The 24,594-nt window shown below is 59.1% G+C and overlaps 3 protein-coding genes across 4 annotated transcripts in view; 2 read left to right on the top strand and 1 right to left on the bottom strand.

Moving 5' to 3' along the window:
* The window catches only part of GRK6 (G protein-coupled receptor kinase 6), a 28,189-nt gene extending 22,773 nt beyond the window's left edge, over window positions 1-5,416 (top strand). Inside the window, exon 16 of the mRNA XM_027605611.1 lies at window positions 5,313-5,416. Within this exon, the coding sequence (XP_027461412.1) occupies window positions 5,313-5,333 (21 nt within the window). The 3' untranslated portion in view covers window positions 5,334-5,416. The remainder of the gene's footprint in view (window positions 1-5,312) is intronic.
* A 115-nt stretch (window positions 5,417-5,531) lies between these two features.
* PRR7 (proline rich 7, synaptic) lies at window positions 5,532-6,675 on the top strand. The gene is made up of 2 exons (XM_027605613.2): window positions 5,532-5,965; window positions 6,167-6,675. Exons 1-2 carry the CDS (start codon window positions 5,554-5,556, stop codon window positions 6,562-6,564), a joined length of 810 nt encoding a protein of 269 aa, XP_027461414.1. The 5' UTR covers window positions 5,532-5,553; the 3' UTR covers window positions 6,565-6,675.
* A 317-nt stretch (window positions 6,676-6,992) lies between these two features.
* On the bottom strand, window positions 6,993-21,583 carry DBN1 (drebrin 1). 2 transcript variants are annotated; one of them, XM_027607066.2, is made up of 15 exons: window positions 21,299-21,583; window positions 16,608-16,663; window positions 15,881-15,993; window positions 15,627-15,701; window positions 15,364-15,510; window positions 15,139-15,216; window positions 14,710-14,861; window positions 14,565-14,628; window positions 11,190-11,249; window positions 10,984-11,107; window positions 10,092-10,229; window positions 9,588-9,752; window positions 8,474-9,138; window positions 8,110-8,212; window positions 6,993-7,899 (listed from the first exon to the last, which is right to left on the bottom strand). In XM_027607066.2, the coding sequence occupies exons 1-15, from the start codon at window positions 21,382-21,384 to the stop codon at window positions 7,829-7,831; spliced, it is 2,097 nt and encodes a 698-aa protein (XP_027462867.1). In that variant the 5' UTR covers window positions 21,385-21,583; the 3' UTR covers window positions 6,993-7,828. The 2 variants fall into 2 exon arrangements, with proteins under 2 accessions (XP_027462867.1, XP_027462868.1); XM_027607067.2 differs by lacking the exon at window positions 10,092-10,229 and having other exon boundaries at window positions 21,299-21,579.
* Window positions 21,584-24,594: the final 3,011 nt, after the last annotated feature.

Raw genomic sequence — 24,594 nt, 5'->3', positions numbered from 1 at the left:
CCTGACATATGCCTCCATTTCCTTTTATTCACATGGATGTATGGATGCTTCTCTCATTTGTAAACACCCTACTGGGTGATGGCTTCTCTCTCAGTGACTTTTTGGTGAATGGCTGACATTTCCTAGGAGTGAGTGTGATGCAGACCTAGCTCTAGAGGTGTTCCCTGTCCTACGGCTAAAAGACCAAAGAGGGAAGTGGGCAGCTCCAGTTACCCCAACAAGTGGTTTTGGAGCTGCTGCATGCCAGATGACAAGACAGATGCAACCTCTGGAGTTGCACACAAACAACTAGAGCACACTCTCCTATCCCTGGGCTTCTCATCCAAGCCTGGGCAGTGAGGCGGCCTGGAGCTGACTTGTCCAGCAAAGCGACAGTGAGGCCATGAAGCTGAGTAGTAAGTGTGGGAGCAAGAGCTTTGAGGCTGTGTTGCAGGACCCTCGGGGGAAGAAAGCAGGACTGAGCAGCTAGGATGGGAACACGGGCTGGTTGCAGAGGGAAGGGCACTGAGAGGTGAGGCAGAAGAGGCCTCGGCAGGAACTCATCCCAGAAGCCATGATCTAGGTCAGTTCTCAAAGTGTGCTCTCTAGACCACAACATCAGTATCTGCTGGGAATCTGTTAAAAATGCAAACTCTTGGGTCCAACCCCAGACCTACCGAAGCAAACGCTGGGAGCAGAGCCCCGCACTCTGGTTTGTTTGTTTGTTTGTTTGTTTAAGATTTTATTTATTTGAGAGAGAGCACATGAGAGGGGGAGGGTCAGAGGGCGAAGCAGACTCCCTGCTGAGCAGGGAGCCCGATGCGGGACTCGATCCAGGGACTCCAGGATCAATACCTGAGCCGAAGGCAGTTGCTTAACCAACTGAGCCACCCAGGCGCCCCCGCACTCTGTTTTAACGAGCCCTCCCTGTGGCTCTGCTGCTCATTCAGGCTTGAGAGGCACCCATCTAGACTGTCTTAAAGAGCTGGACTGCCTCCTGAAATGGTGGGGAGCTGCCAGAGGGTTCAGGCAGGAGAAGGCCTGGGGGAAATGGGCAATGTGGAAAGTGGGTAGGCTGGGCAGGGGCACAGCATGGAAGGAGAGCAGTGGCAAGCATGGCAATAGGGGCCCAGGTGAGAGATGATGGTGGCTTGGCCAAGGCGGTGGCAGGGGGACCAAAGGAAGTAGACAGATGAAGGCACAGTGCACTGAGGGTAAAAAGAACAGAATTTACTTTTTTTTTTTTTTTTAGATTTTATTTATTTGACAGAGAGAGAGAGAGACTACAAGCCGGGGGAGTGGCAGGCAGAGGGAGAGGGAGAAGCAGGCTCCCCATTAGGCAGGGAGCCCAATGTGGGGCTTGATCCCAGGACTCTGGGATCACGACCTGAGCCGAAGGCAAACACTTAATCGTCTGAACCACCAAGGCGCCCCTACTTTTTTTTTTCTTAAAGATTTTATTTATTTTAGGGAGAGAGAGCGTGAGCAGGGGGAGGGGCAGAGGGAAAGAGGGAATCTCAAGCAGACTCCACACTGAGCTCAGAGCCTGACGCAGGGCTCGATCCCTAAGATCATGACCTGAACCAAAATCAAGAGTTGGATGCCTAACCGACTGAGCCACCCAGGCGCCCTGTAAAAAGAACAGGATTTAGTGGGGGCGCCTGGGTGGCTCAGTCGTTAAGCGTCTGCCTTCGGCTCAGGTCGTGATCCTAGGGTCCTGGGATCAAGCCCCATGTTGGGCTCCCCGCTCCGCGGGAAGCCTGCTTCTCCCTCTCCTGCTCCCCCTGCTTGTGTTCCCTCTCTCGCTATGTCTCTCTCTGTCAAATAAATAAATAAAATCTTAAAAAAAAAAAAAAAACAGGATTTAGTGGATGGAGTGATTGGTGGGCCCTTTACTGAGATAAAGGATCCAACAGATCTTTGGCGTCTAAGACTGGAGTGCTGGGGTTCATCATGCAGAGGAGCAATGTGGTAGGTGCCCCCAGCAGTGTGCCAGGCCCCAGAATAAGAAATCTGTGTGACCTTGGGGGACCACTGAAACCCTGTGAGCCAAGTGCTCTCATCTGTCAAATGTGAGGAATGCTAACCTAGTTTGTAGGATGCCTGAGAATGATTTGTGATGTCCAGCCCTCAGGCAGAGTGCCTTAAGGACACACACATCTCTGTGTCCCCAGCTCAGAAGCGACCATCGCAGCACTAATGTTGTTGGGCATCTCCAAATCCTTTGCATGAACTAGCTCAGTTTTCATCATGGTTACTGACAAGGAAACTGGCATCATAGGGCTTAAGATATTCACCTCCTGGGGTCTCGTTTTTTGTCCTCCTGCTATACTCCCAGTGAGTGCATGGCCTAAGAAAACCATACAAAGCAATACACTCACAAATTCTACAAATAAATCAAGATGGAATCCTAAAAAATGTTCAAATAACCTGCAAGAAGGTAAGAAAAGAGAATGAAGAAACAAAACAAATCACAAGATGGCAGACTTAAGGAGGAGTCCCTGTGGAGGCACCACCCCTAGCACACAGCTGGAACTGGACAGGTGCAGCATTTGCCTGGACAGTCTGTAGGGGATGGGGAAGGTGTATGGCTGCAGGCAGGGTCTGTACTGAAGGGCTCCCCAGACAGGCAGGAACATGCAAAGAAGCATGGAGGAAGCTTAGAGAAGCCTGGCCTGTCAGGAGGAGCATCTGGGAAGGTCTGAATGACTCTCTTGACATTTATGTATCGAGCACCTACTGTGGATTAGACGAGATGTACTGAGCAACTCCTGTGGGCTAGACAAAGGCAGGAGGGAAGCCTCAGGCGGGATCCATGCTCTCTGGGCCTGACAGAGCACCACTGAGTGAAGTAGCAGCCCAAGATGGAGGGTTTAGCATCAAACCCCTGCCCACTCAAACTGGGTATTGGCACCAGTGTGACATCAGAGCCTTCCTCTTGGACCTGCAGCGGCCTAATCTCTAAAATACGGCAATGGTTACTGCCTCCTGGCTGAGGAGCCATATTGGCACCTTGGGGGTCTTGGGTGTGGCCTGCTGCCATGCACCCTAATGCCCAGTTAGCTGATCTGGGCCCCTCACGCCAGAGCCTGTCCTTTATTCCTTGTTAACTTTGGAGCTGCCATCCCGTTTCTCTACCCTATAGCCTTTTCCTACTCTTGAGCTGAGGGCTGGTGGCCAGAAGTGCCAGGGTCTTGTTGGGAAGCAACAGGAAAGTGTTTTGGCTACAACTTGGCCAGTTGGCCCACTGTCTCTATGTCTGCCAAGTCCTCACGTACCAGGTGCTCACATGCACCGGGCTCTTCATCTACATTCCAGTGGCCACATAAGGGAAGGTATTTTGACAGACTCTGGATTCAGACTCAGGCTAAATCCTAGCTCCTCCCCTTATTAGCTGTGTGACCTGAGGCAGGTCATTTCTCTGTCTGAGCTTGTCTCCTCATCTATCAAATGGGCCCCCGCTGAGCAGGTGGTGTTACGTATCACATGAGATTCTGAATGGAAAGGGCCTAGAACAAGGCCGGACATGCAGTAGACGGTTCTTGGCAGGTATTTCTATTTCTAATTCAGCTAAACTCCATCACCTCCAGCCCCAGAAGTACCTTTCTGATCTGAAGCTGTTCCTGCTGTGCAGGCCAAGGGGCCCCCTAGTCAGTGCCAGCTTCCTCAGAGCATTCCTGAAAATTCCTGTGAGCTCAGGAAAAGGAGAACAACAGATTTAATTAACTCCCAGTGACTGGCAGCATCGTGTTTTTATCTGGGCTGCGTCGCCATGGCAGCCTCATGGTAGGGTTGTGGAGGGGGCGGGTGGAGCTATTGTTCTTGCCATTGTCTGTTCTGGAACACAGGCCCAGGAGAAAGGGACTGGCACGGGGACCAAGTGGCACATGGCACAAGGCAGCCACAGAATCAGACAGGAGCCATCTGGGGAGAAGTGTGGGGTGGCCTCTGGCCTGGCTTCCCCCCAGCTTGCTGTCAGAACAGTCTGAGACAGCTTGATGTGGAGCCCCCTGCTTGGGGCTCAGGCCCACCGTGGCCCCAGAGCTAAATGTGTGTGCGCGTTGGACGTGCTGAGGAAGTGGGCCGGGGTGGGGGTTCCATGGGGCTCTTGGAAGAGGCCCACAGAGTAGCTCAAGCAGCAGCACCCTCCCACCCCTGGTTAGGGTTTTGTGGCCAGGCTTGGGTTCAAATTAAGGCACTGCCATCTGTCATTTACACAGCTAATTGTTCCCCCCCCATCTGTAAAATAGGAATAACTATTATAGTTATCCCAAAGGGTTGTATGTGAAAGCCCTGGGTAGTTAGAAGGCGTTCAAGAAGGGCACACTTCTGTTCTGCGGGGGTGGTGAACAGTCGCCTGCCACCCGTCACTCGGCAGTCAGGGCTCCCTCCTACATACCTCTTAGGATGCAAGGTTCCCCTCTAAACCCTGGCTATGGAGGGGAGGAGGCAGAACTAGACGTGCCCATCTGGAGTGATGAGAGACCAGGTGATACAGTAGCAAATGAGCTACTTTTCCCACCCTCTGCAGAAACGGAAAGGAATTGAGAGGAAGCGATACCGTGCACAGGAGCTAGAAGGGTAGGGCCAAGCGGGGCTGCGAATTGGTAGGAGGCTGGGGAAACGGAGACGGAGCTGGGATCTGACATGCGGAGGCGCCTAGAGGAAAGGAAAAGAGGCAACGGCCCACGCCCGGTGGTGCAGACAAAGGCAGGCCAGTGGCACGCAGTAACAGCAGGAACGACCCCGCCTGAGCCCCCTCTACGAGAGCGGCGACAGCCAGGAGGCCGCAGCGCCGGCCTGGATGTTCCATGCTTTGGGTGGCCAGGGGTAGGAGCGGGTACAAGGCCTAGAGCGCCAGGGGCTGCCAGACGCATGCACTGGGCTGAAGCTGGGCGTCGGTGGGCGGCTTGTGGGGCTGTAGGTGGGCCACCCTTTCCTGGCCGCGCAGCAACCGCCCCGAGACGCCTCTTCAGCGCCCCCGGGGGGTCTATCCACTGGCCTCTGAAACCCTTTCCGAACTGGGGTACCTTCTGGAGTGGCGAACCTCCCGTGCGCACTGAGGCTGTCTGACTTTCGCGCGCCCTCTGCTGGCCCGCCTGGAGTCTCCTCGGCTCAGCAACGGCGGCGGCCGGGTCTCAGATCCGGGAAAACCCTACCGGGGAAACCTCGAGGTGTGACGTCATCCTCCTCGGTGACGTCATCGCCCCCCCCGGGAGTGTGGGGGTTCCCGCAGAGGCGGCTTTCCCGGAACTGCGCAGGGCACCGGCGCGGGCAGGGAAGTCGTCCGGGACTGCAGCGCGCCTTCACCGCGCCCTGTGTCTGTCCTACAGGTCCCGCGCGGCCCCGGGTGAGGCCGGCCCGCGCGCCCACCGGCGCCATGGGAAGGAGCGGGCGCCGCTGCTGCTGTCCCCCGCCGGCGCGCGCACAACTTGAGCCCCGTCGCAGGCAGCCCCCGGCCGCGGGTCCCCGAGTGACGCTGGCGGCGCCTGGGAGCGTGGCGCGGGTCCGGGGCCACGTAGAGGAGCCCAGTGTCCAGTGAAGCAGCCGAGGACCCGCCGCCCCGCCGCCGCCATGGTTATGTCCCAGGGCACCTACACGTTCCTCACGTGCTTCGCCGGTTTCTGGCTCATCTGGGGCCTCATCGTCCTACTCTGCTGCTTCTGCAGCTTCCTGCGCCGCCGCCTCAAACGGCGCCAGGAGGAGCGACTACGTGAGCAGAACCTGCGCGCCCTCGAGCTAGAACCCCTGGAGCTCGAGGGCAGCCTGGCCGGGAGCCCCCCAGGCTTGGCGCCGCCGCCACCACCGCAGCGCGGCCGTCTCGAGGCGCCGGCGCACGGGCATCAGCACGTGCACGTTCACCCGCTGCTGCACCACGGGCCGGCGCAGCCGCACGCACATTCGCACGCACACCACCACGCGCTTCCGCACCCGCCGCCGGCGCACCTCGCCGTGCCGCCGCGGCCTTGGAGCTACCCGCGCCAAGGTGAGTCCCGACTTCCGCCCGGGGCAACGCGGGCCACTGAGGGTGGGCGGGGTCACTGCTGACCAGCGAGGCTTCCAGTGGACAGCCTCCCCGAGAACCTTGGAGGGAGCGGGCTGGGCCTGGGGTTGACGGCTGGCCAAGGCCTCCGCGGGAGGCCGGGGACGGGTGGCCTCAACCTTCGGATCGCTTCCCACTCTGCAGCGGAATCGGACATGTCCAAGCCACCGTGCTATGAAGAGGCGGTGCTGATGGCCGAGCCGCCGCCGCCCTACAGTGAGGTGCTCACGGACACGCGCGGCCTCTACCGCAAGATCGTTACACCCTTTCTGAGCCGCCGCGACAGCGCGGAGAAACAGGAGCAGCCGCCGCCCAGCTACAAGCCGCTCTTCCTGGACCGGGGCTACACGTCGGCGCTGCACCTGCCCAGCGCTCCACGGCCCGCGCCACCCTGCCCGGCGCTCTGTCTGCAAGCGGACCGTGGCCGCCGGGTCTTCCCCAGCTGGACCGACTCGGAGCTCAGCAGCCGCGAGCCGCTGGAGCATGGAGCTTGGCGTCTGCCGGTCTCCATCCCCTTGTTCGGGAGGACTACAGCCGTATAGAGGGGCGCCCGGCGTTCCGGGCCCCACCCGCGGACTCGTGGCCTGACTGCGGGGCTTTTTAAATGCTTCCCTTGGACTGCGGGGGGGTGGGGAGGGAGGGATTTCTTACCCCGTTTGTTACATTTTGAGGATAATAAAGGTGTGTGATCTGGTTTGGTACAAGCGGAGGGGACACCCACTGCTTGCGCCCAAGGTTCTGGTAGCCAGGCGTGCCTGGGCCTTGGTGGGACAGAACCTGAGTGTGCCTTTTGACTACAAACTGGCCTGAGGGTGGGGAACCTAACTTCATAGGCTGGTTCCCCTAGGAGCCCCAGACCCTACCTTCCCTGCCCGTCAGATCACAGTGAAGGCAGCCCCGGTGACCTTGGAGGTGGGAAGAGTTGGGAATCGGGGTCAGGGCAGGCGGCACACCCCAGATCCGCCCCTGAAGGCCCGGAGCAGCAGGCCTGAAGGGATCTGGATTTCTTTATTAACAGACATGAGCACGACCCGTTACAGAAGTTTGTGCTTTCCAAAAAACAGTTACTGAACGTGAAAAAGGAACCCAAGCAAAGAGGGAGGAGTTGGGGAGGGGCCACCCAAAGCCCCGGGCCCCACCAACAGCCCTGACCTGATCCGCGCCTAGGGCCTCCAGCTTGGGACCTGCCCAGCAGGAGGGGGGCAGGAAAGGCCCTGGAAGCTGAGGGGCCCCAGCTGGGCCTGCTTCCTTTGGGCCAGGCGGGGAGGGGTCAAGAGAAGGGCGGGGAGGGGGTCCCAGGGAGCCAGAGCCCACGAGCCATTTATTGCCATGTTTTAAAATTCGTGCAAAATATCTGAAGCCCTGGACAGAGAATACAAAGTGATATTTTTCCAAGAAACATAAAACTAGGAAAAGAGGTGGGGCATTTTCCCACCAGAGCTCCCCCGACGCCAGGCCCCAAGTAGGGTGAGGCCTCCACCCCGGCCAGCTTGAGTTGAGCAGGGAGGACTAAGAGCTACAATCTGGACCGGGCGGGGACGGGGTAGAATTTGCAACAGCGTCTCAACTACCAACGGGAGGAAAACCAGTCAACTGTACAAGTCTCCTATCAATTTTAAAAAAAAGAGAAAAGCTGTAAAAGTCGGGCCCTGTGGGTAGGGAAGCGGCCAAGTCCTGGGCCAGGGCCGGAATCCGGAGTGGGTGCCAGGCGGAGCTGCTGCGAGTGCAGGCGCGGCGGGCCGTCTGGCCAGAGGCCGGCACAGGTGGGCGGCCTTGGCAAGGGCAGCCTGAGGGCGGGCGCCACCGCTAATCACCGCCCTCGAAGCCCTCCTCCTCTTCTGGTACTGGGTCTGCATCCCAGCAGGTGATGTCGATTTCTGTGATGTTGGGAAGGGAGTGGAGTTAAGGAAATGGCCCAGCAGATCCACGGCTGTGTCCCCCAACCCCTGGGAGCTGTGGCTGTGTGTGTATGCAAACACACTCGAACCCAGCACGGCCAACTGATTGTGTGCGTGCGTGCACGCGCATGTTCACGCTTGAACCCAGCAGCCCTACCGGAATCCCCCCATCGCCCACCCCAGTACTACCTGGAGGTTTGTTGTAGAACACAGGAGGCGGGGCCTTTGCGCACGGCTCTTCCGATTGGGCGAACTCCTCCTCCTGTGATTGGCTGAAGTACCCTTCACTGGCCTGCAGGAGGAAAGCTCCAGGTCACTAGGCCCCACCCAGGATGACTAGGGCGGACCTACCAGGCCTGAGCTCGTTTCCCCAGCAACCAGTGATTCCATCAGTGGTTTCCAGGGAAACATATACCTGCCTTGGGCAAAGAAAGCAGAGCTGGCCCAAGGAGGATGAACAGAATGACCCTCCAATAACGGGTCACAGAGAAAGGGGGTACCCCCCGCTAGAACCCTGACCGCCACCCCTCCCACCAGGCTGTCCCTGCCCCACCTGGGTCCCCTCCTTCTGGGTGGTCTCGCCATTCGTCAGCAGGTGGGGCTCTGGCTCTGGCTCCTGATCCAGCTCCTCTAGAGCCGAGGGCAGAGTTGGGACCTGGGGGGCAGCTAGGGGCTCCCCTTCTAGTTCCTCCTCTGGGTCACAGAAGGTAGCAGGCGGCTCAGGCAGCTCATCAAAATTGAGAAGGTTGGCACAGCCTTTGCCGGCCAGTGGCAGTGGCTCCTCAGCCACCTCGTCTAGCAGGGGTACCTCTGCCAGAGTGACCTCGGCACCCGAGGGAGGTGTGGGGACCCGAGGCTCAGCCTGGGCTGTGGAGGCCTCTTCCCCGTTGCCAGGCCATAGGTCAATGAGGCTGGCAGCGGCGGGGGTGACGGGGGCAACAGCGGTGTGAGCAGTGGCAGTGTCGGTCTCTACGGCCTCAGCAGCCAGGGTGTCAGCTGCAGCAGCGCTGGCCACGGCAGGCTCCAGCGGGGCAGCCAGGATGGCTTGCTCTGGAGATGCCGTGAACATCAAGTCCTCCGTGGGGCTGCCTTGCGCCCGGGGAGGCTCCGGTGCCTGTGGGGGCTCCTCCCCAGGGCCGGCCCAGGCCTGAGGGGCTGCAGCTCTGGCCTCTTTGCTGGTCTCTTCACTATCCAGGCCAGGCCCGGGCTCCTGGGTCTCTGTCATAGCACACATGGAGGACAGACAGGTGGTCAGCTCCCCCAGGAAAGGACGCAGGCCTGGGGACAGCCACCCTACTCTGCTCTGCCCACCCGCTGGGGAGTCAGCAGCTTCCAGGGGAGGAGGCTTCCATAAAGGGCTCCATACAGAGCACCTTCCAGCACACCCCCTGGGCCCTGCTGCCCCTCTATCTCCTAGGGTCTTTCAGCTGCTCGGCAGCCCTGGGAGGCCAGATCCCCGTTCCAGAGAGACACGCCGAGGCTGAGAGACGGCAGGTCTGACCACAACACCAGGGCTCCCCCCGCCGGCCAAAGCCACCCCCAGAGCAGTACAACGTGGGTGATGACTGACTCAGATCCCCGAAAAGGTGCTACCATGGCCACGTGGGGGTCCCAGCCCAGGGACTGGTGGGAGCCCTGGGGCAGCTAGGGCGTAGCCCCTCACTCACCTTGCGGGGGTGGCGGGGGCAGTGGTGGAGGCTGCGAGGACGTGACCTCATCCAGAGCCCGCTCAATCTGTTCGGCGACAGGGGTAGAAGCCGTGCTGGAGTCAGATGGGCTCCGGGTGGGGATGGGGGTAGGTGCCATCCTCCGGTGGCTGTCCAGGTGGCTGCCTGTGGAACAAACCCCCAGGCTGGTCAGGGAGGGCCTGGGAGCCAGGTGGGGCCAGGACTGTCCACCTCGGGGTCTGGCCAGCACCTCCTGTGTGGAGTCTGGGTGGAGGCTGGGAGCCCCCCCAGGCCCCTCAGGGGCCAGACCACAGCTCCAGATCCTATAAGCCAGGCCCCTTGGGGTCAGAGCCCCTTCAGGGCCAGGGGAAAGAGGCAGGTAGTACCTGCTCTGGGGACAAACACCAGAGATCAGCAGTCAGGCTGGGGGAGTAAGGGTGGGGGCACTGCTGGGAAGCGGGGCCCTCCTTACCCCTCCCACTGAAGCCTGGGGCTGCTACCTACATGGGAGGGAGGAAGAGAGGTTTGGGGTGCGGTGACAGGTGATATAGGGAAAGGGAGTCCGTGGAGGGGAGGAGGAGGAAGAGGAGGAGGAGGAAGGCCCACTGTCCGATGCCTTTATGAAAGGGCAGTACGGACGACCTGCCGAGAGAGACAGACAGAGAGAGACAGAGGACAAGAGAGGGTCAGTCTCCCCCACCCCTTGCCCGAGGCCTCACCCGCCCCCAGGGCTGGCCCTAGCCGTCCAAACTGCCTTCAGCTAGGGTGCACCGTCAGCCACGCTAGGCCACAGCCCCAAGCCATCAGATGACTCCCACCAGCACCAGGCACGCACAGCAATGAGCCTGCCACACCAAGCCGGTCCCTAAGCATCATGGGACAGCAGGCCCCAGCCCTGGAACCCCAGCACAGGGCCAAGCACACAGCAGGGGCAAACACGCAGAGCAGCAGACAGAGCGGAAGGGTGCTTTGTGGAGGGAGGTGGGAGCCGCACCACGAGAACCCCAGCAGCGAGCACTGGGTGCAGGGTCCCAGGCTGCTCAAACTCAGGCCCAGGGTCAGAGCCCACCCTACATGCATCCGCAGCCCTTCAGGCAAGACCTAGTTCAACCCCAGCGGGGCCGCTCCCTGCAGCCAGGGGGGATGCCTCAGCCCATGCCAGAGCTGCCCGGATGACCTCTGGCACTACCCACTGCCCAGCCAAGGCCAACACCGACCCCGGCCTGAGCCCCTCTCAGTCCCGCCACTCGGAGCCGGTGGGTGAAAGCACGATGAGTGGCCTTGCCTTCTCCAAGGGGTCCTTGGGCAAGGCTTCCCTTCCAAGAAAGAGCCGCAGAGAGGCTCAGTCCCCAAACCTGAGGAGTGGGGGTCAGGTGGGGGTGGGACCTGGGACTACCTGGCCGGTGGTTGAAGGGCGAGGGTGCATCGCAGCTGCCTGCAGAGGCCGATGCAACTCGTTCCTGCTGTTTGAAGAATTCCCGCGGGTTGTCAGGCCGCTGGGCAATAATGGCTGCTGCCTCCTGGGGGCACAAAGAAGGGGTCAGGGCGGGCCCAGCGGAGGCGAGCCCTGCCCACCTCACGTGCCCTCTTCAAAGCTCTCACCTCTACCTCCGACTCGGACTTCTTCATCTGGGTCTCTTCCTCCTCATCCCGCTGGTCACCCTGGAAACCCAAGGGACAGTGTCCTGGGCACCTCACTCCCCCTGAGCTCTTGGCCTTCTAACAGGCCCCATGTTTTCTCCACAACCTGGCAGGAAGGGGCTTGGAGGTGGCACCTCTGCTCCCTTCACCACCCAGTCACATAGCTCCCCCTCCACCTGCACTGTCACTCCACAGCTCTGCGTCTTCCAGAACGAAGTGCAAGGCCTCCTCAGACCAAGCTCTCTCTCTGTAGCCCCAGAAGTGACCTGCTCGCTGCAATCCCCACCATTCCCTATTGCACTGCACCAGCTAACTGCACTGCAGTTTTGAGGCTGCAACCCCAGGAGTAAAGGTAGATGGAGCCCCTTGTTTGTCCCACGTTCCCTTCCCCCTTGTCTGATCTGGCCTGTCACCGCTCTAACACCCACCTCCTGCCCTGACTCACCCACACACCCTGTAAGATGTAGCCACAAAGTCTCACTCAGCACGATGTGGTCACAGTTCCTGGAACAGGCACACCATCTCCCCTCTCCATGCCCCTGCACAGGAGCTCAATCTCTCCTGCCCCAAATGCCCAACTCCCACCCCAGGTCCAACTCTTCCCGCTTCCAGCCTCAGCTTGGGCACTGCCTCCTGGGGAAGAGGTCCCTCGCCCATTCAGGTCATTTCTGGGTCTCCACGAGGCGGTCCAGGCACACACCACAGATTACACTGTAGCCTAACTTCCTTTTTCCGGGATCCTTGCCCCATCCTCTGTGGGTAACACAGACCGAGAAGTCGGATCTGCGTATGAGCGGCCAGCACAAGGTTCAGCTGGCACACAACTGCTCAACTGAACTCACTACAGCACAGCTTCTGAATCAGTGCTGCACCTGCTGCTAGTGCGGCAAACGGGGCGGGAGGGGCTGATGCCGAGGGGAGAATAAGCTGCAGGTATGGTGGGGAAGTTACAGGGCTTCTTTGTTTTGCACACATAACCTAAAAGTTCAACTTTTCCCTCAGAATACATTAAGAGAATGGCCCTTCCAAGCAACCCCCTCGAGACGGTTGTCACTCCAACCACAGCTCTGCGTCTTCCAGAATGAAATCTCAAGTCCTCCTCTGACCGAGCTCTTTTTCCAATCAAATTTGCCTTGCTCCTCAGCCCACTGGGCTCTAGTCAGGCTCCTTGCCTTCCCATAAATTATATCCCACCAGCTTTTGCTGGTATTCCTGCACTACCTAGGCCGACCTCACTAGATTCCTCTGCCTCGTTCAAAAAAAAGGACTAGAGGGGCGCCTGGGTGGCTCAGTCGTTAAGCGTCTGCCTTCGGCTCAGGTCATGATCCCAGGATCCCCTGGGATCGAGCCCCACATCAGGCTCCCTGATCGGCGGGAAGCCTGCTTCTCCCTCTCCCACTCCCCCTGCTTGTGTTCCCTCTCTCGGTGTGTCTGTCTCTGTCAAATAAATAAATAAAATCTTTAAAAAAAAAAAAAAAGGACTAGAGGCAAGCTCACCACAAAAGCCTGAACTACCAACAAAGTACAAAACACTGAAACAAATTAGGGCTACGGGTAGGAAAGTGAGATCAATACGCTCATCATAGGGTCAAAGACACTGCTGGGCCTGAGCATTTTGATACATGGGAGCTCCCTGACAGCCCAGGCAAAAAGGGAACTCAGACAAGGAATGCAATTCTTCACAGAGAAAGCAGAACGACAGCTTAAGCAACGGGAAAGCATTTTATGGTTCTAAATTCCAATGTTCTCACATGGGACCTTCTTCAGAGGGCCTGAAGTTGTACGGTCACCACGCTGACCTGCCAGAACATCCACTGTCACTGTCACACGAGCCACACCTTGAAGGGCCGGATGAGACTATAATACAATGGTGTGAGAGTGAGACTCTATATGTGAGACTATAATACAATTGCCTGAGGCACTGACAACTGGTGAAGATGAGTGATCACTTCAGGGGACTCACCATATTATTCTTTCAACGTTGGGGTGCCTGTGTGTGAAATTTTCTGTCAAAATAAGCTTTTTCAGAGTGATCTTGCTCTGAATGGATAAACAACATGTGGCATATACATACAATGGAATATTATTAGCCTTAAAAAGGAAGACATTCTGACACATGAACCTTGAAGACACTGTGCTAAGTGAAATAACCTAGTCACAAAAAGAAAAAAAAATTACGATTCCATTCAAATGAGGTACTTAAGAATAGTCAAATTCACAGACAGCAGAAAGGCAACTGCCAGGGGTCTGGGGGAGGAGAGAATGGGGAGTGAGTGTTTAATGCAGACAGTGTTTCAGCATGGGAAGACGAAAAAAAAATTCTGGAGGTAAACAGTGGTAACAGCTGTACGATGTGAATTTGTTGGGAATCTTAATGCCACTAAAATGTAATCTTAAAAATCGTGAAGATGGCCCATTCTACGGACCTTTTGGCACAATTCAAAATAAACCTGCTTCATCAATTACTTTTGTAAAAAGTCTTGCCTACCTTGTCCTCCACTGTTTTCTAACCCCTGGCACGTGGCACATGCCAAAGGTGTGCCGAATGAATGGTTGCAGCTGGAGCTCACTAACTGCACGGCATCTCCACCCCCAGGGCTGGCGTGACTTCATGCCTGGGGCTGCAGGGCTGTCTGGTCTCCGCCCTCCCAGCCTCCTGTCTGGGTCCTCATGGCACAACCGACCATCTCGACCGTCCCAGTCCAGAGAACCGCCCACCTCCCATCCAGAACTATACCATGCTCCGGCCTGAATGACCTTCGCTATTTCAGAAATACAAAATTCCATTCAAAGCATGGAGACTCAACTCCCAATACAATTTTGTGGGCCACCCCAAGGTTTGGAGGTCAGACAGCACCCTCGGGACGACACACACATGTGCACAGGTGCTCTGAACGCTGGCCCAAACTCATTCATGGGGCTCTGTGGCACAACTGTGGTGGGGGCCAGGCCTCCAGCCCCCAAAGCACAGGAAGCCTGTCTAATCCACCCCAGCCTCTCAGGCTTCACTGGGAGGGGCGGGGGCATGGGGGGTGGCGCCTGGTCAGTGAGGGTCTGGGTCAAGGAAGATTTTCTCTTTCAGTCTACAGAATAAGCTTCTTCAAAGAGGTCTCCTTCCCCAGCCAGGGAACAGAGACCCACATGGTTGGGTGACAGGCCTGACACTCTATGACACTCCGTGCCCATGCAGAGGTACTCCGAACACCCAGAACTGTCCCCAAGCCCCTGATAACCTTCCCCCCCGCCACTCCACGCCCCCCTCCCAAGGCGCAGGAACACAGGGACCATTCTCACATCCCCTCACCAGGGGACCGGGAGCCCTGGCTAAAAACTCACAAAGATAGACTGCTCCTTCAATCGCCGCTTGGCCTCCTCGGCTTCTAAAGTCTGCTGTTTCCTCCTGGAACGAGAAGGAGCAAGCACACCTTGGGGCGGGTCCGCTCGCGGCTGAGCAGGCGGCCTAGGGCGGGGCAGGGCCAACCTGTGCTCCTCGATCTGCTGCTCCCGCTCACGGTAGCGCCGCTCCCGCTCCTCCTGCTCCTGGCGCTCCTGCTCCATCCGCTCTTGCTCAAACCTCAGTCTCTCATCCAAGGCCTTCTTCCGCTCCTCCTCCTTCCTCAGCTCTTCCTCCTTCTGCAACCCCCCCCACGCCAAGGCAGTGCAGGCCCTGAGCTGGGGCCTGCCCCTGCCCCTCCAGCCCATCCCCAACCCAGGACCGGGGAGGTTCTGGTTCTGGGAATTATGCCTTATGGGCTTAAGGCCAAAAGGGCTCCCTCTTTCAGCTGGGGTAGCACACAAGACAGGGACGCGCTGTTTAAGGGAGGGACTTGGGGACAGAGCCCAGAGCCATGCCTTGGGGCGGGGTCAGGGAGGGGCAGCTCAGCCTGAAAGCTGGGGGCGGGGCCCACACCTTGGCCTGCTCCCAGAACTGCTCGCGGTTAATCCGCTTCATTTCCACAGCTGCATCAGTTTTCTGATAGGTGGTGCCCTGCAGAGTGAAACAGCTTGGCATGAGCGGGCGGGAGGAGCGGGCCGAGTGCTCTGGGAGCTCCCATTCACAGAGTGTGAGGACTGACTGGCAGGGAGGGGGCGGACGAAGCCCGGGCAGGCCAGCCAGCCCCGGACACACACTGACCACCGGCTCGGCGCTGTCATCCTCCCGCAGCCGCAGTCGGTGCAGCACGGGGCTGGAGAGCCGCGCCAGCCCGTTGGAGAGCCGCTGTCCGATGGCACCCGCATCTATGTCTTCCACGCTGCTGGCATTCACGATCACATCGACACCCTGCAGCAAGAAGGCGTGTTCAGGCGGCATGGCGCCATCCCGTGACCACCACCAGCCTGGAGACCCTGCCCCTGGGAGTCTGGCCCCACCCCCACGAGCCCCGGCCCCACTCGCACCTGGAAGAACTCAGCCACCTTAGCCACGTGGCTGGCACAAGCGCATTTTCGGGCATCAGGCACATCTTCACCAACCTGCAAAGTACCCAGCAAAGAGGGGGTCGGGAAAGGACAAGAGCGGGAGCAGCCTGAGGCCCTGGGCTCTCTTCCCAAAGGGCTAGTGGGGCTCTCGCTGGTGGTGTCAGCAGGAGAAGTGGGGAGGAGGGGACCTGTTCTGGGGCCTTTCCTCCCTGCCCCAGCCCACAGCTGCATACCCAGTTGATGAGCACATATTTTGGCAGAGCAGCCTGGGAGTCCTTGACGCTGCAGAAGCCGTACATCACCTTCTGGTTCTCAAAGTGGCCGGAGAGCTCCTGCAAACCCCCATCTGGGGGAATCAGGAGGGTATCAAGCAAGACTCCCCATCTCCTGAGCCCTTACCCTGCAAAGGGCCCGGAACCCGAAAGAAAGACTCCTCTCATGGGCTCTGACAGGCACACCCAGAGATATGGAGGTCCCACAGCTCTGTGCTGGTGTGAATAGGGACAACAGGCAGGAGCAAGCTTTGTCTCTGAATCCCCCAGGGCCCTATTTAGGACTGAGGAAGTGTTTGTTCTTCACACGTCCCATGTCTCACTCATCGCACATCATCACCTCTCACACAGCGCTATGCCCAGTGAGGTAAAATAAAACCCCTGGGCTCTGGAGAAAGTGGATGTGATCTGGGCCATCCCTGCCAGGCCCCTTCCCTCCTGGCTGTGTGACTTTGGGCAAGTCACTCTCCGTCTCTGGAAGCTCAGTCTTCTCATAATCAAAGAGCAAGCAAGGCTCCCTCCCTCCCCACCCTGAGGATCTTCGGGATGGCTGGAGGAAGGACACAGGCAGACAAGTGTGGGTTGGCTGGCTGCAGGCAGGGAGATGGCCCTGAGCCAGGAGGGTGGGGAAGAAAACAACCGGAGGAGGGGGCGGAGAGAAAGGCAAAGGAATGGCTGGAATTCTTACCTCCTGATGCTGCAAGCTTGAGGTCATCTGAGCCATCCTCGTATGTGTACAGAGCCCTGGGGAGAGGGAGGGGTGGCTCAGAGTACTGACAGGGCCCAGGCCGCCAATTTTGGGTGGGGATGGCCCTGGGGAGGAGGAGGGACCCAGAGCAGGCAGGACAGGAGTAGGGGTTCTGGTCCAGCACTGCCATGTCATCATGACAGCAGGGCTAGGCACCAGTTCTGGCTGGAGCCCAGTTGGGAGGCAGCCTGGGACTTGGTAGAGGGAGGCTCGAGTCAGGAGGGGAGTAGGCAAGGGGGCAAAAATCGCTGCCTGGTCGCTGGCTTTGAGGGAGCCCATGTGTCCCGTTCTCAGAGCTCAGGCCCTGGCAGCCTACAACCCAGTGAGCGGGTGTTAGATGGAGACTCCAAGGCGACGGTTCCTTGGTTACCGTTCCCTGGCTACCACGATCCTCAGCCCCCATTGGCCGGCGCTGGGAACCTACCTGGCGTGTTCTTCAAGTACCCACCGCCCCTCCCCCCCATGGCAAGGGAGGGGGAGGAGAACCTGGTGCTCTCTTTGCTGGGCGTCCCTCAGTAACCATGGCAACCTGGCAATTGGCACATGCTGGGGCCCACCCCAGCCACATTCTCCTGAACACAAAAGACCCTGGGGACATGCCCTTGGCCTCAATCTCCACCTCTCAGAAATGGGGATGAGGTCACTGAGGTCACTCTTGCCCAGACTCAGACCCCTGGTGGGCATGTTCTCCTGGCCTCCGGCTCCTAGGCCTCTGCCAGAGCTGAGAAGGCCCTGGCCTCCTGGAAATGCTGGCCTTTCCTTCTGCCTTAGCTTTACCAGAAAGCTGACCCTAGCAGCCTTCCTCCTTCCCCCTCCTCCCTGGCTTTTTCTGCCCTGGCGTTTTCTCCCTAGCCGCACCGGCACGGCATCCATGTCATGGAAGGGAAGGCAGAGACGTCTCCTCCTGAGAACCCAGTGGGGCAACGGAGAAGGGCCTTGTCCCGGAGGCTCAGGAGGTCTCAAGCCCCTTCCCCATGCTTTCCTTTCCCTACTTGCAGGGGAGGTTGGGGGGGGGGCTAGAAGAGGGGGAGGCAGAGTGATGGAGAAAAGAAAGGGAGGGAGAAACAGGGAGAGAGGAGGAAGAAAGAGAAAAGAAAGGAAGGAAGTGAAGGGATGAAGAGAAAAATGAAAGGGGGGAGAGAGGGAGGGAAGGGGGAGGAAGGGAGAGCGGGAAGAGCAGGAGGGAAGGAGGGAGGAAGGGAGGAGGAGGGAGGAGAGAGGGAGGAGGAAAGGAGAAGGAAGCCCTGGCCCAGTCTCATGAGGTCAGCACAAGTCACTGCCAGGGCCAGATGGCCCCCCAGCCCCCACCCCCACCTTCTCCGGGAGGCCTCCCTCCGGAAAGAGACACACAGGTGGACTGTGGGGCTGGGAAGCTCCCCGTCCAACTGTTGCCTGGGCCCCAACCCTGGCAGCTGCTTCTCAACACAGCTGTCCCACCACCTGTCTGGCTACCCTAACCCACCACTGGGAACAAAGGGCCCTCAGAGAAGCAGGGGTCTGCCCCTCTCCACTCCACAGACCAGAAACAGAGGCAAAACTCAAAGACCCTGGGTGCCAGACACTGCTCTAGATAGCACCCCTCCGTGGGACTTGTCAGCCTCTCTGAGGGCCCAGGGACACTGGCCCTGCCAAGGACCCCTTCCATCCTCAACCCTTACCTACCCGCCTCTGGCCATCTTTCCTGCTAACAGCCACAGCCCTGGCAGAAACCAGGCCTAAGTTCAAAGCCTTCAGCAGGCCTTCAAACCCTGAGCTCTGCCCCCGCCTGCCTTTCCAACTAGACCTCCAGATCCGTACCAAACACTTGGGATGCTGGATGGCTCCCTGATCCCAAACACAATTCTAGATGTTTCCCACCCGGGGGTCCTCTGCATATGTGGTTCCTTCCACAGGAGGGCCAGACCTACTTCTCTACCTCCTGGCTCACTCCTGGCTGAAATCCCTCAGGGACCCAAAACCAGCTCCCAAGGAAGCCCTGCCCTAAGCTGCACCTCCCCAGAGCACTTACCATACCCCAGCAGGGATGGCAAGAAGCCTCCAAGCCCATCCCACATCTCATTCGATCTGTGCTTCTCAAACACATCAGAGGCAGCCCAGGCCTGAATGGGTGGGAGCTGGTGAAGCCACAAGGTGTCAGGATGGGGGACCCAGGAATCTATATGTCTCTCCAGCTTCAACCCCTGGAGACAGACAATGCCTCTCACTGCAAGCTGTGTGAGGTGGAGACATCTGATTCAGTCAAATCAACACCTACCACTCACTGGGTCCCGGGGCCAGCACAGGGCAGCACCGGTAGGTATCTGTGATACTGACATGAACTCTGAGAAGCGACCCAGGCCAGAGACACTGGACTCGGGTGAGGTGGGGCTGGAATGTAGCCAGTCCAGGGAGATCCTGCATTCAGCTGAGGTGGGGGACCAAAGGCACGTGGACCCCTCAGGACAATCCCACTCTCAGGATGTCGGAGCTGGAAGGGCCTTGGGGGTCCCGGATATGGCAGAGTCCCATCCCCTTTCTCTTTTCAAGAGGACCAGAGAGGAGCAGACACTTGTGTGTGGTCCACACAGTGAGCAGTGTCACAGCCGGGGCAATGGTCCATTTTAGAGCCTCTGCCACCTAGGAGTGGGCTCCCCCTAGAAGGCAAGGTAAGGGAGGGCAGTGCCAAGCCCCTTGACCAAGACAGCAACTATACCCAAGATGCCCTCCTCTGGCCTCTGAGTGCAGAGTCTGGCCCTGAGTCTTGAGACTCCACTGTACCCCGGGCTCTGTACTGGGCGCTGGGGGCACTCATGCCCCACTCTGCAGGATGTCACACCCTTTTCACAACATGCTATCTAGGCCCTCGGGAGCGAGCAAATGTGTGTGTGTGCGAGGGTACGTGTGTACGTATGTGTGTGTCCCACACACACAACCCAGATGGGGGTGACGCATGCCAATGATGAATAACTTGCTTTGGCCACATGGAGGCTGCTGGGAGGTGGGAGCCCAGGCCTCTGCTAAGCAGAATGTGGCCCAGCAATGGTTGTGTGGCCCTGCACTGGGCTGCCAGAGTCCTGCTGTTGGGAGGTTAGAGGGAAATGGGGTGATGGTAGACAGCAACCACCAGACCAGAGGGCGAGAGGGGGGTTTTAAGGTGGGCTGTGCCTCTCTGCAGGCAAGGCCCCCTATTCCAAGCCTAGCTCCTCCACTGGGCCAAGCCGGCCACTTGTCCTGAACTCCTCCCATGATCTCAACCCCCTTGGGGCAGGGCTGGGACAACGGGTGGGCCGCCTGCCGGCTTAGCCTGTGCTGGCCTCTCCTGTGACTGACCTGGAGGACATGAGAACTTGTCTCCCGCGTCCATCCCTCCAGGCCTGGCTGCCCGCCAGTGCTGCAGTACCATGGCATGGACTCCTGGCCATCTTGCCCGGACTCCAGCCCCCAGGTCAGTGTCCCTGCCCAACTGCCCTCCTAGGATGAGGGTGAAGCCAGCCCAAGTGAGGTCCCTCAGACCTATCCTCACTCTGTGCCTCAGTTTCCTGCCTTCCAAGAGAAGATCAGGCCTAGAGAACAGAATGGGCACCTGTCCCAGGACAGAGTATTTTGGAGGAAGAGGATTCCTGAATGGGGCAGTGTGGGACCCCTTTGCTTTCCTGCCCCTCCAGCGGACTCTGGCCGGAGAGCAGGTGGTCCATGCCCTCCCACAGCTCAGGGGAAGACAACAGCAGGGGAAGGCGGAGACGGTAGTTCAGCTTTTCCCCCACCAGGGAGCTGAGAGCCTCTGGCCACAGGGCCATGAAGCTTAGGGGCTCATTGGATCTACTCACTCTCTCATTCCTCTTTCGGGCCTCCCTCCACACTTGTGCGCCTGAGAGCTTGCCCTCAGGGACCCCAGTGGTCACCTCACCAGGCAGTTCAGTCCCCATGGCATTTCCCAGCCCTGCGGGAGATCTAGTCCCCGCAACCCCCTTCGGGGTCGGGGAGAGGAGGACTCATCTCTGCCTCCTCTGCGACCCCTGAGAGGAACAGGAGTCGCTTGGCGGTTGCTATGTGGCAGTGAACGTCTTTCCATCACACTCCAACTCCGAGAGGCCCCCGGTGGGCGGGGCGCCCCGGCCCCCAGCCCGCTCCGCTCCTCCCCCGCCCTAGCTTTCCTTTGTGCTGTGGCCGGGCCGGGCTGGGCCAGGCAGGCTGCGCTGGCTCCGCTGGCTCGGTCCCCGCCTCGTCCCCGCCCGGTCCTCGCCCGCTCGAAGGTGGCGAAGGTGCCCTTGGCCGCCCCGTGCACACCTGTCCCCCGGGCCCAGGGCGGGAGGGCAGAGGGCGGGGGATGGGCTCCCGCAGGGCCATGCGGCCCCAGGCCACACATCTGGACCCTGCGTCTCCCCGGCCGGCGTCCGGCCACCGCTCCCACCGCGCAACTTGGACCGCCTGTGGGCGCTCGGGGCCCGGCAGTGCCCCGCCTGGCCCGGCCCGGCCCCTCCCCCGGCGCGCACAAAGGCAGCCCCTCCCTGGCCCTCCCGGGCCGCTGCACCATTTCGGAGTCTCCCCCTCCCTTCCCGGCTGCAGGGCGGCGGAGCCGGGTGGAAACAAAGGCGCGGTGGCGGCGGCGGCGCGGGGACAAAGGGGCCGGGGGGCGGGGGCGGGGGGCTCACCAGTCGGCCGCGCTCTCCTCCCGAATCACCTCCTCGTACGCCGCCAGCAGCTCCAGGCGGTGGCCGCTGAAGCTGACGCCGGCCATGCTGCTGGCCGGACCGAGGCCGAACGGACAGACGCACAGACGGACGGACGTCCAGAGGAGGAGGGAAGGAAAGGAGTCGCCGCCGCCGCCGCCTCGAAGCCTCTGCAGTGTTGCGAGCGGAGCGAGCCAGCGGCCGGGGGAGGGGAGCCGGCCGGCGGGGGGCGGGGGGCGCAGGCTCCGCCCGGCTCGCTCCCTCCGCGCGCTCGGTCCTAGCGCCGCCCCGGCCCGGCCCAGGGGGGAGGGCCGCCCCCCCTTCCCGGCCTGCCCCGGGGCGCCCCCACGCCCCTCACCCACAGCCCCTGCGCGCCGCGCCCCGCCGCGGATCTGCCCTTCCGCTCCCCAGGCGTGTCTCACCCACGTCCCAAACCCTCGCCTACCGTGTTCCCAACGTAGGCGCTCACCCTCTTCCCCAGCCCCATACCCCGCGGACTCATCTCTGCCTCCTCCGCAGGCGGTGACCCCACCTCACCGCGATCCCCGTCTGCAGCCACTACCCAGGCCCGGCTTCACCCCTCTCCTTTCCAGCTCCTGGTTCCAGTCCCAAATCCACTTCATTCCAACTGGGCCCAGCCCCACTCCGTGCTTAATTTCTCCCCGCCCCAGCCTCACCCCCCATCCCTGGTCCATTTCCGTCCCAACCCCCAGCCCCAACCCAACTGGACCAGCCACCCTGGCCCATTTGCAGCCCATATCCACCTCTGAAAGGTCCACTCCTAGTCCATCCCCATCACTATCCATTGCCATCTGTGTCTCCACCCCACATCCAACCCATTTCTTTCCCAGCCTACTCCCAACCCCATGATCAGTGCGCACCTCCACACATTCACAATCCGCCTTCGCTAGCAGCACCCTCCTCAGTCCAGCCTACCCTATTCACCTGGGGTTCCCAGTTCCCAATCACACCCCTCCATCCCTGCCTCCTTGACCATGCCCAGCCCCAATCCAGCTCAGTACCCCAGCATTCCCAACTTCTCCGTCCCTGCCCCACACCGCTTCTGGGCACCCCCTCCCTTACTAGTTGCCCCCAGGGCTGTCTCAGATGGGGCCAGCCTAGGAATTCTTTTGCCTTCTCTCCCAAGGCTCAGGCCTCTCAGAGGAATCCCCAGTACAGTTCCAGAAGCATCATCTAACCCCAGACTCCCAGGGCAGGGTTCCTCCAAGGACACTACTGGGCCAGCCTTCTGCACCTTTATTTCCCAAAGCTCTGGGCACAGAAGTCCCCTACAAGGGAGTGAGCACCACTGCCAGGGCCTCCTGGAACATCTCCACCTTGCCAAGGTGGGACCCTGAAACCCTCCCCAGCTCTAAGAAGCCTTTTCCACCTCCTACAAAGCCTCCCACCCCCATCTTCTGGGGGGAGGTGACAGAACCAAGCAAGCTTTACTTGGTCCAGTCTGGGAGATGGAGGAGGAGGTGGTCCCCAGCTGGGCCTCTGAGTTCTGAGTTGGGTAATCAATTACACCAAGAGGAGAAGGAGATCAGTGTGCGGCAATCAGCAGTGAGTCCCAGTGCTTTAGAGTAGGAATAACCTCTTCAAACCCCCTGAATTTGACAGACACCTGCCTGGGGAACTCTGCACCTACTATGCTCATGGATCCCTGGCCCTAGCAGTTTCTCCACAGCCCCCACTTGGAGCAAGGTCCAGGCAGAATCAGTGGGATTCTGGGGAGCAAGGAGACCGGATCAGTGCCGAGGGGTGCCTGGGAGGGCTAGGTAGAGGGATCTCAGGCCTCATTCCCCTCCTGCTCCCCTTGACGTATCCCAGCTCAGAACTCCCCACCACCTCCTCCTCCCCAGCCTCCTGCTCACTCAACTTCACATCCAAAAAACAGAAGTCCAATAAGCATACTCTCCCTTCCTCAAATTCCTGCTTCCCCTCAGCCACCTACAAACTCTCTCCAGCCACCCCACTCTCACCTCTTTGCCATCTATAATTTTAAATAAACTTTTAATTTTAGAACAGTTTTAAATTTACAGAGAAATTGCAAAGATAGTACAGAGTCCTCATATGTCCCATGCCCTGTTTTCTTTATTTTCAGGGAGAGAAAAGAGGGTTCCCTGCTTACATGCCCTGGAGCCTACCCCTTCTGGTCTTCTTACCCTTCACGCTTCCGTATCACCTGCATCCTACGCTTTGTAGCTCTGCGGTCTGTCTCCTCCTGCTCCTGCTGTTCCTGGCACTGCTCCAGCCAGGGGCACTAAGGACCCTTAAGTTGCCAAATTTAGTGGCCCCATCATAGTCTTCATTTTCCTTTACCAGTGGGAGGAAGGTGACCGCTGATCTCCCTCTCCTCCGTGAATCTGCCTTTCTTCAGCCACCTGCTACCCCTGAAACAAACCCATGTGCCCAGCCTTGATGGGTGGGTCTCAGTGCCTCCTTGGAGGTCCACCCACCAGGCTCTCATGTCTCCCACTCCCAGCACTGATCACTCTTCACGTCACTAACATATTGGGTGTCTCCCATCCCTAGAATGCAAGTTCCCCTCAACACTGGGAGGCTGGTCCTGTGGCTGCTGGAGTAGAAGAGACAAGAAAGAGGGAGGATTCGAATCCAGAAGCTGGTCACTGGCTGTGTGACCTTGGCTAAAAGACTTCCCCTCTCTGAGTTTCCTCTTTGATGATTTATAAGGATAAAATGTGACTGGATGGAGGCTTAAAAGGTGCGAAACCCCTCCCCTCCTCCTCAAAGTCTGGCTTTCCCACCTCCCACGCCCATCTTCCCATCTTCCCCTCTTCCTGTTCTGTGCTTCCCCACAACTCTCAGGGAAGGTTTCAAGGCTGACATGTTGGCCTCAGCACTTGGTCAGCACCAGCTGGTAGAGCCTCTCTGCCCTCATCCTGCCTCTGCCAAGTTCCAACCAAGCACCCCTTCAAGGGTACCCATCATCACTACAGGGCTCAATGCATTTCGCAGGCATCGGCCCCTGGCACGGGGCCGGCCACTTGACCACACTAGCTCTTCTCCCGCTAAGTCCATTGCTGTCACTGCACAGACTTTGCCAACCGTATAACCTTAGACTCATTGCTGGACCTTTCTTGTCTCCACTCATCTTCAACTATAAAATGGGGATGATCATGATAGTGCCTACTTCATAGTGTCCGAGGATTTAAAAAAAGTAGAACGTGCTTAAAATGGCAACTGCATGGTTAAGCGACTGCCTTTGGCTCAGGTCATGATCCTGGAGTCCCGGGATCGAGTCCCGCATCGGG

The sequence above is a fragment of the Zalophus californianus genome, chromosome 5, assembly GCF_009762305.2.
Source record: "Zalophus californianus isolate mZalCal1 chromosome 5, mZalCal1.pri.v2, whole genome shotgun sequence".
In the NCBI taxonomy this organism is placed as follows: Eukaryota; Metazoa; Chordata; class Mammalia; order Carnivora; family Otariidae; genus Zalophus; species Zalophus californianus.
Note: the sequence above shows the minus strand (reverse complement) of the source record. Positions and strands in the feature narration are given on the sequence as shown.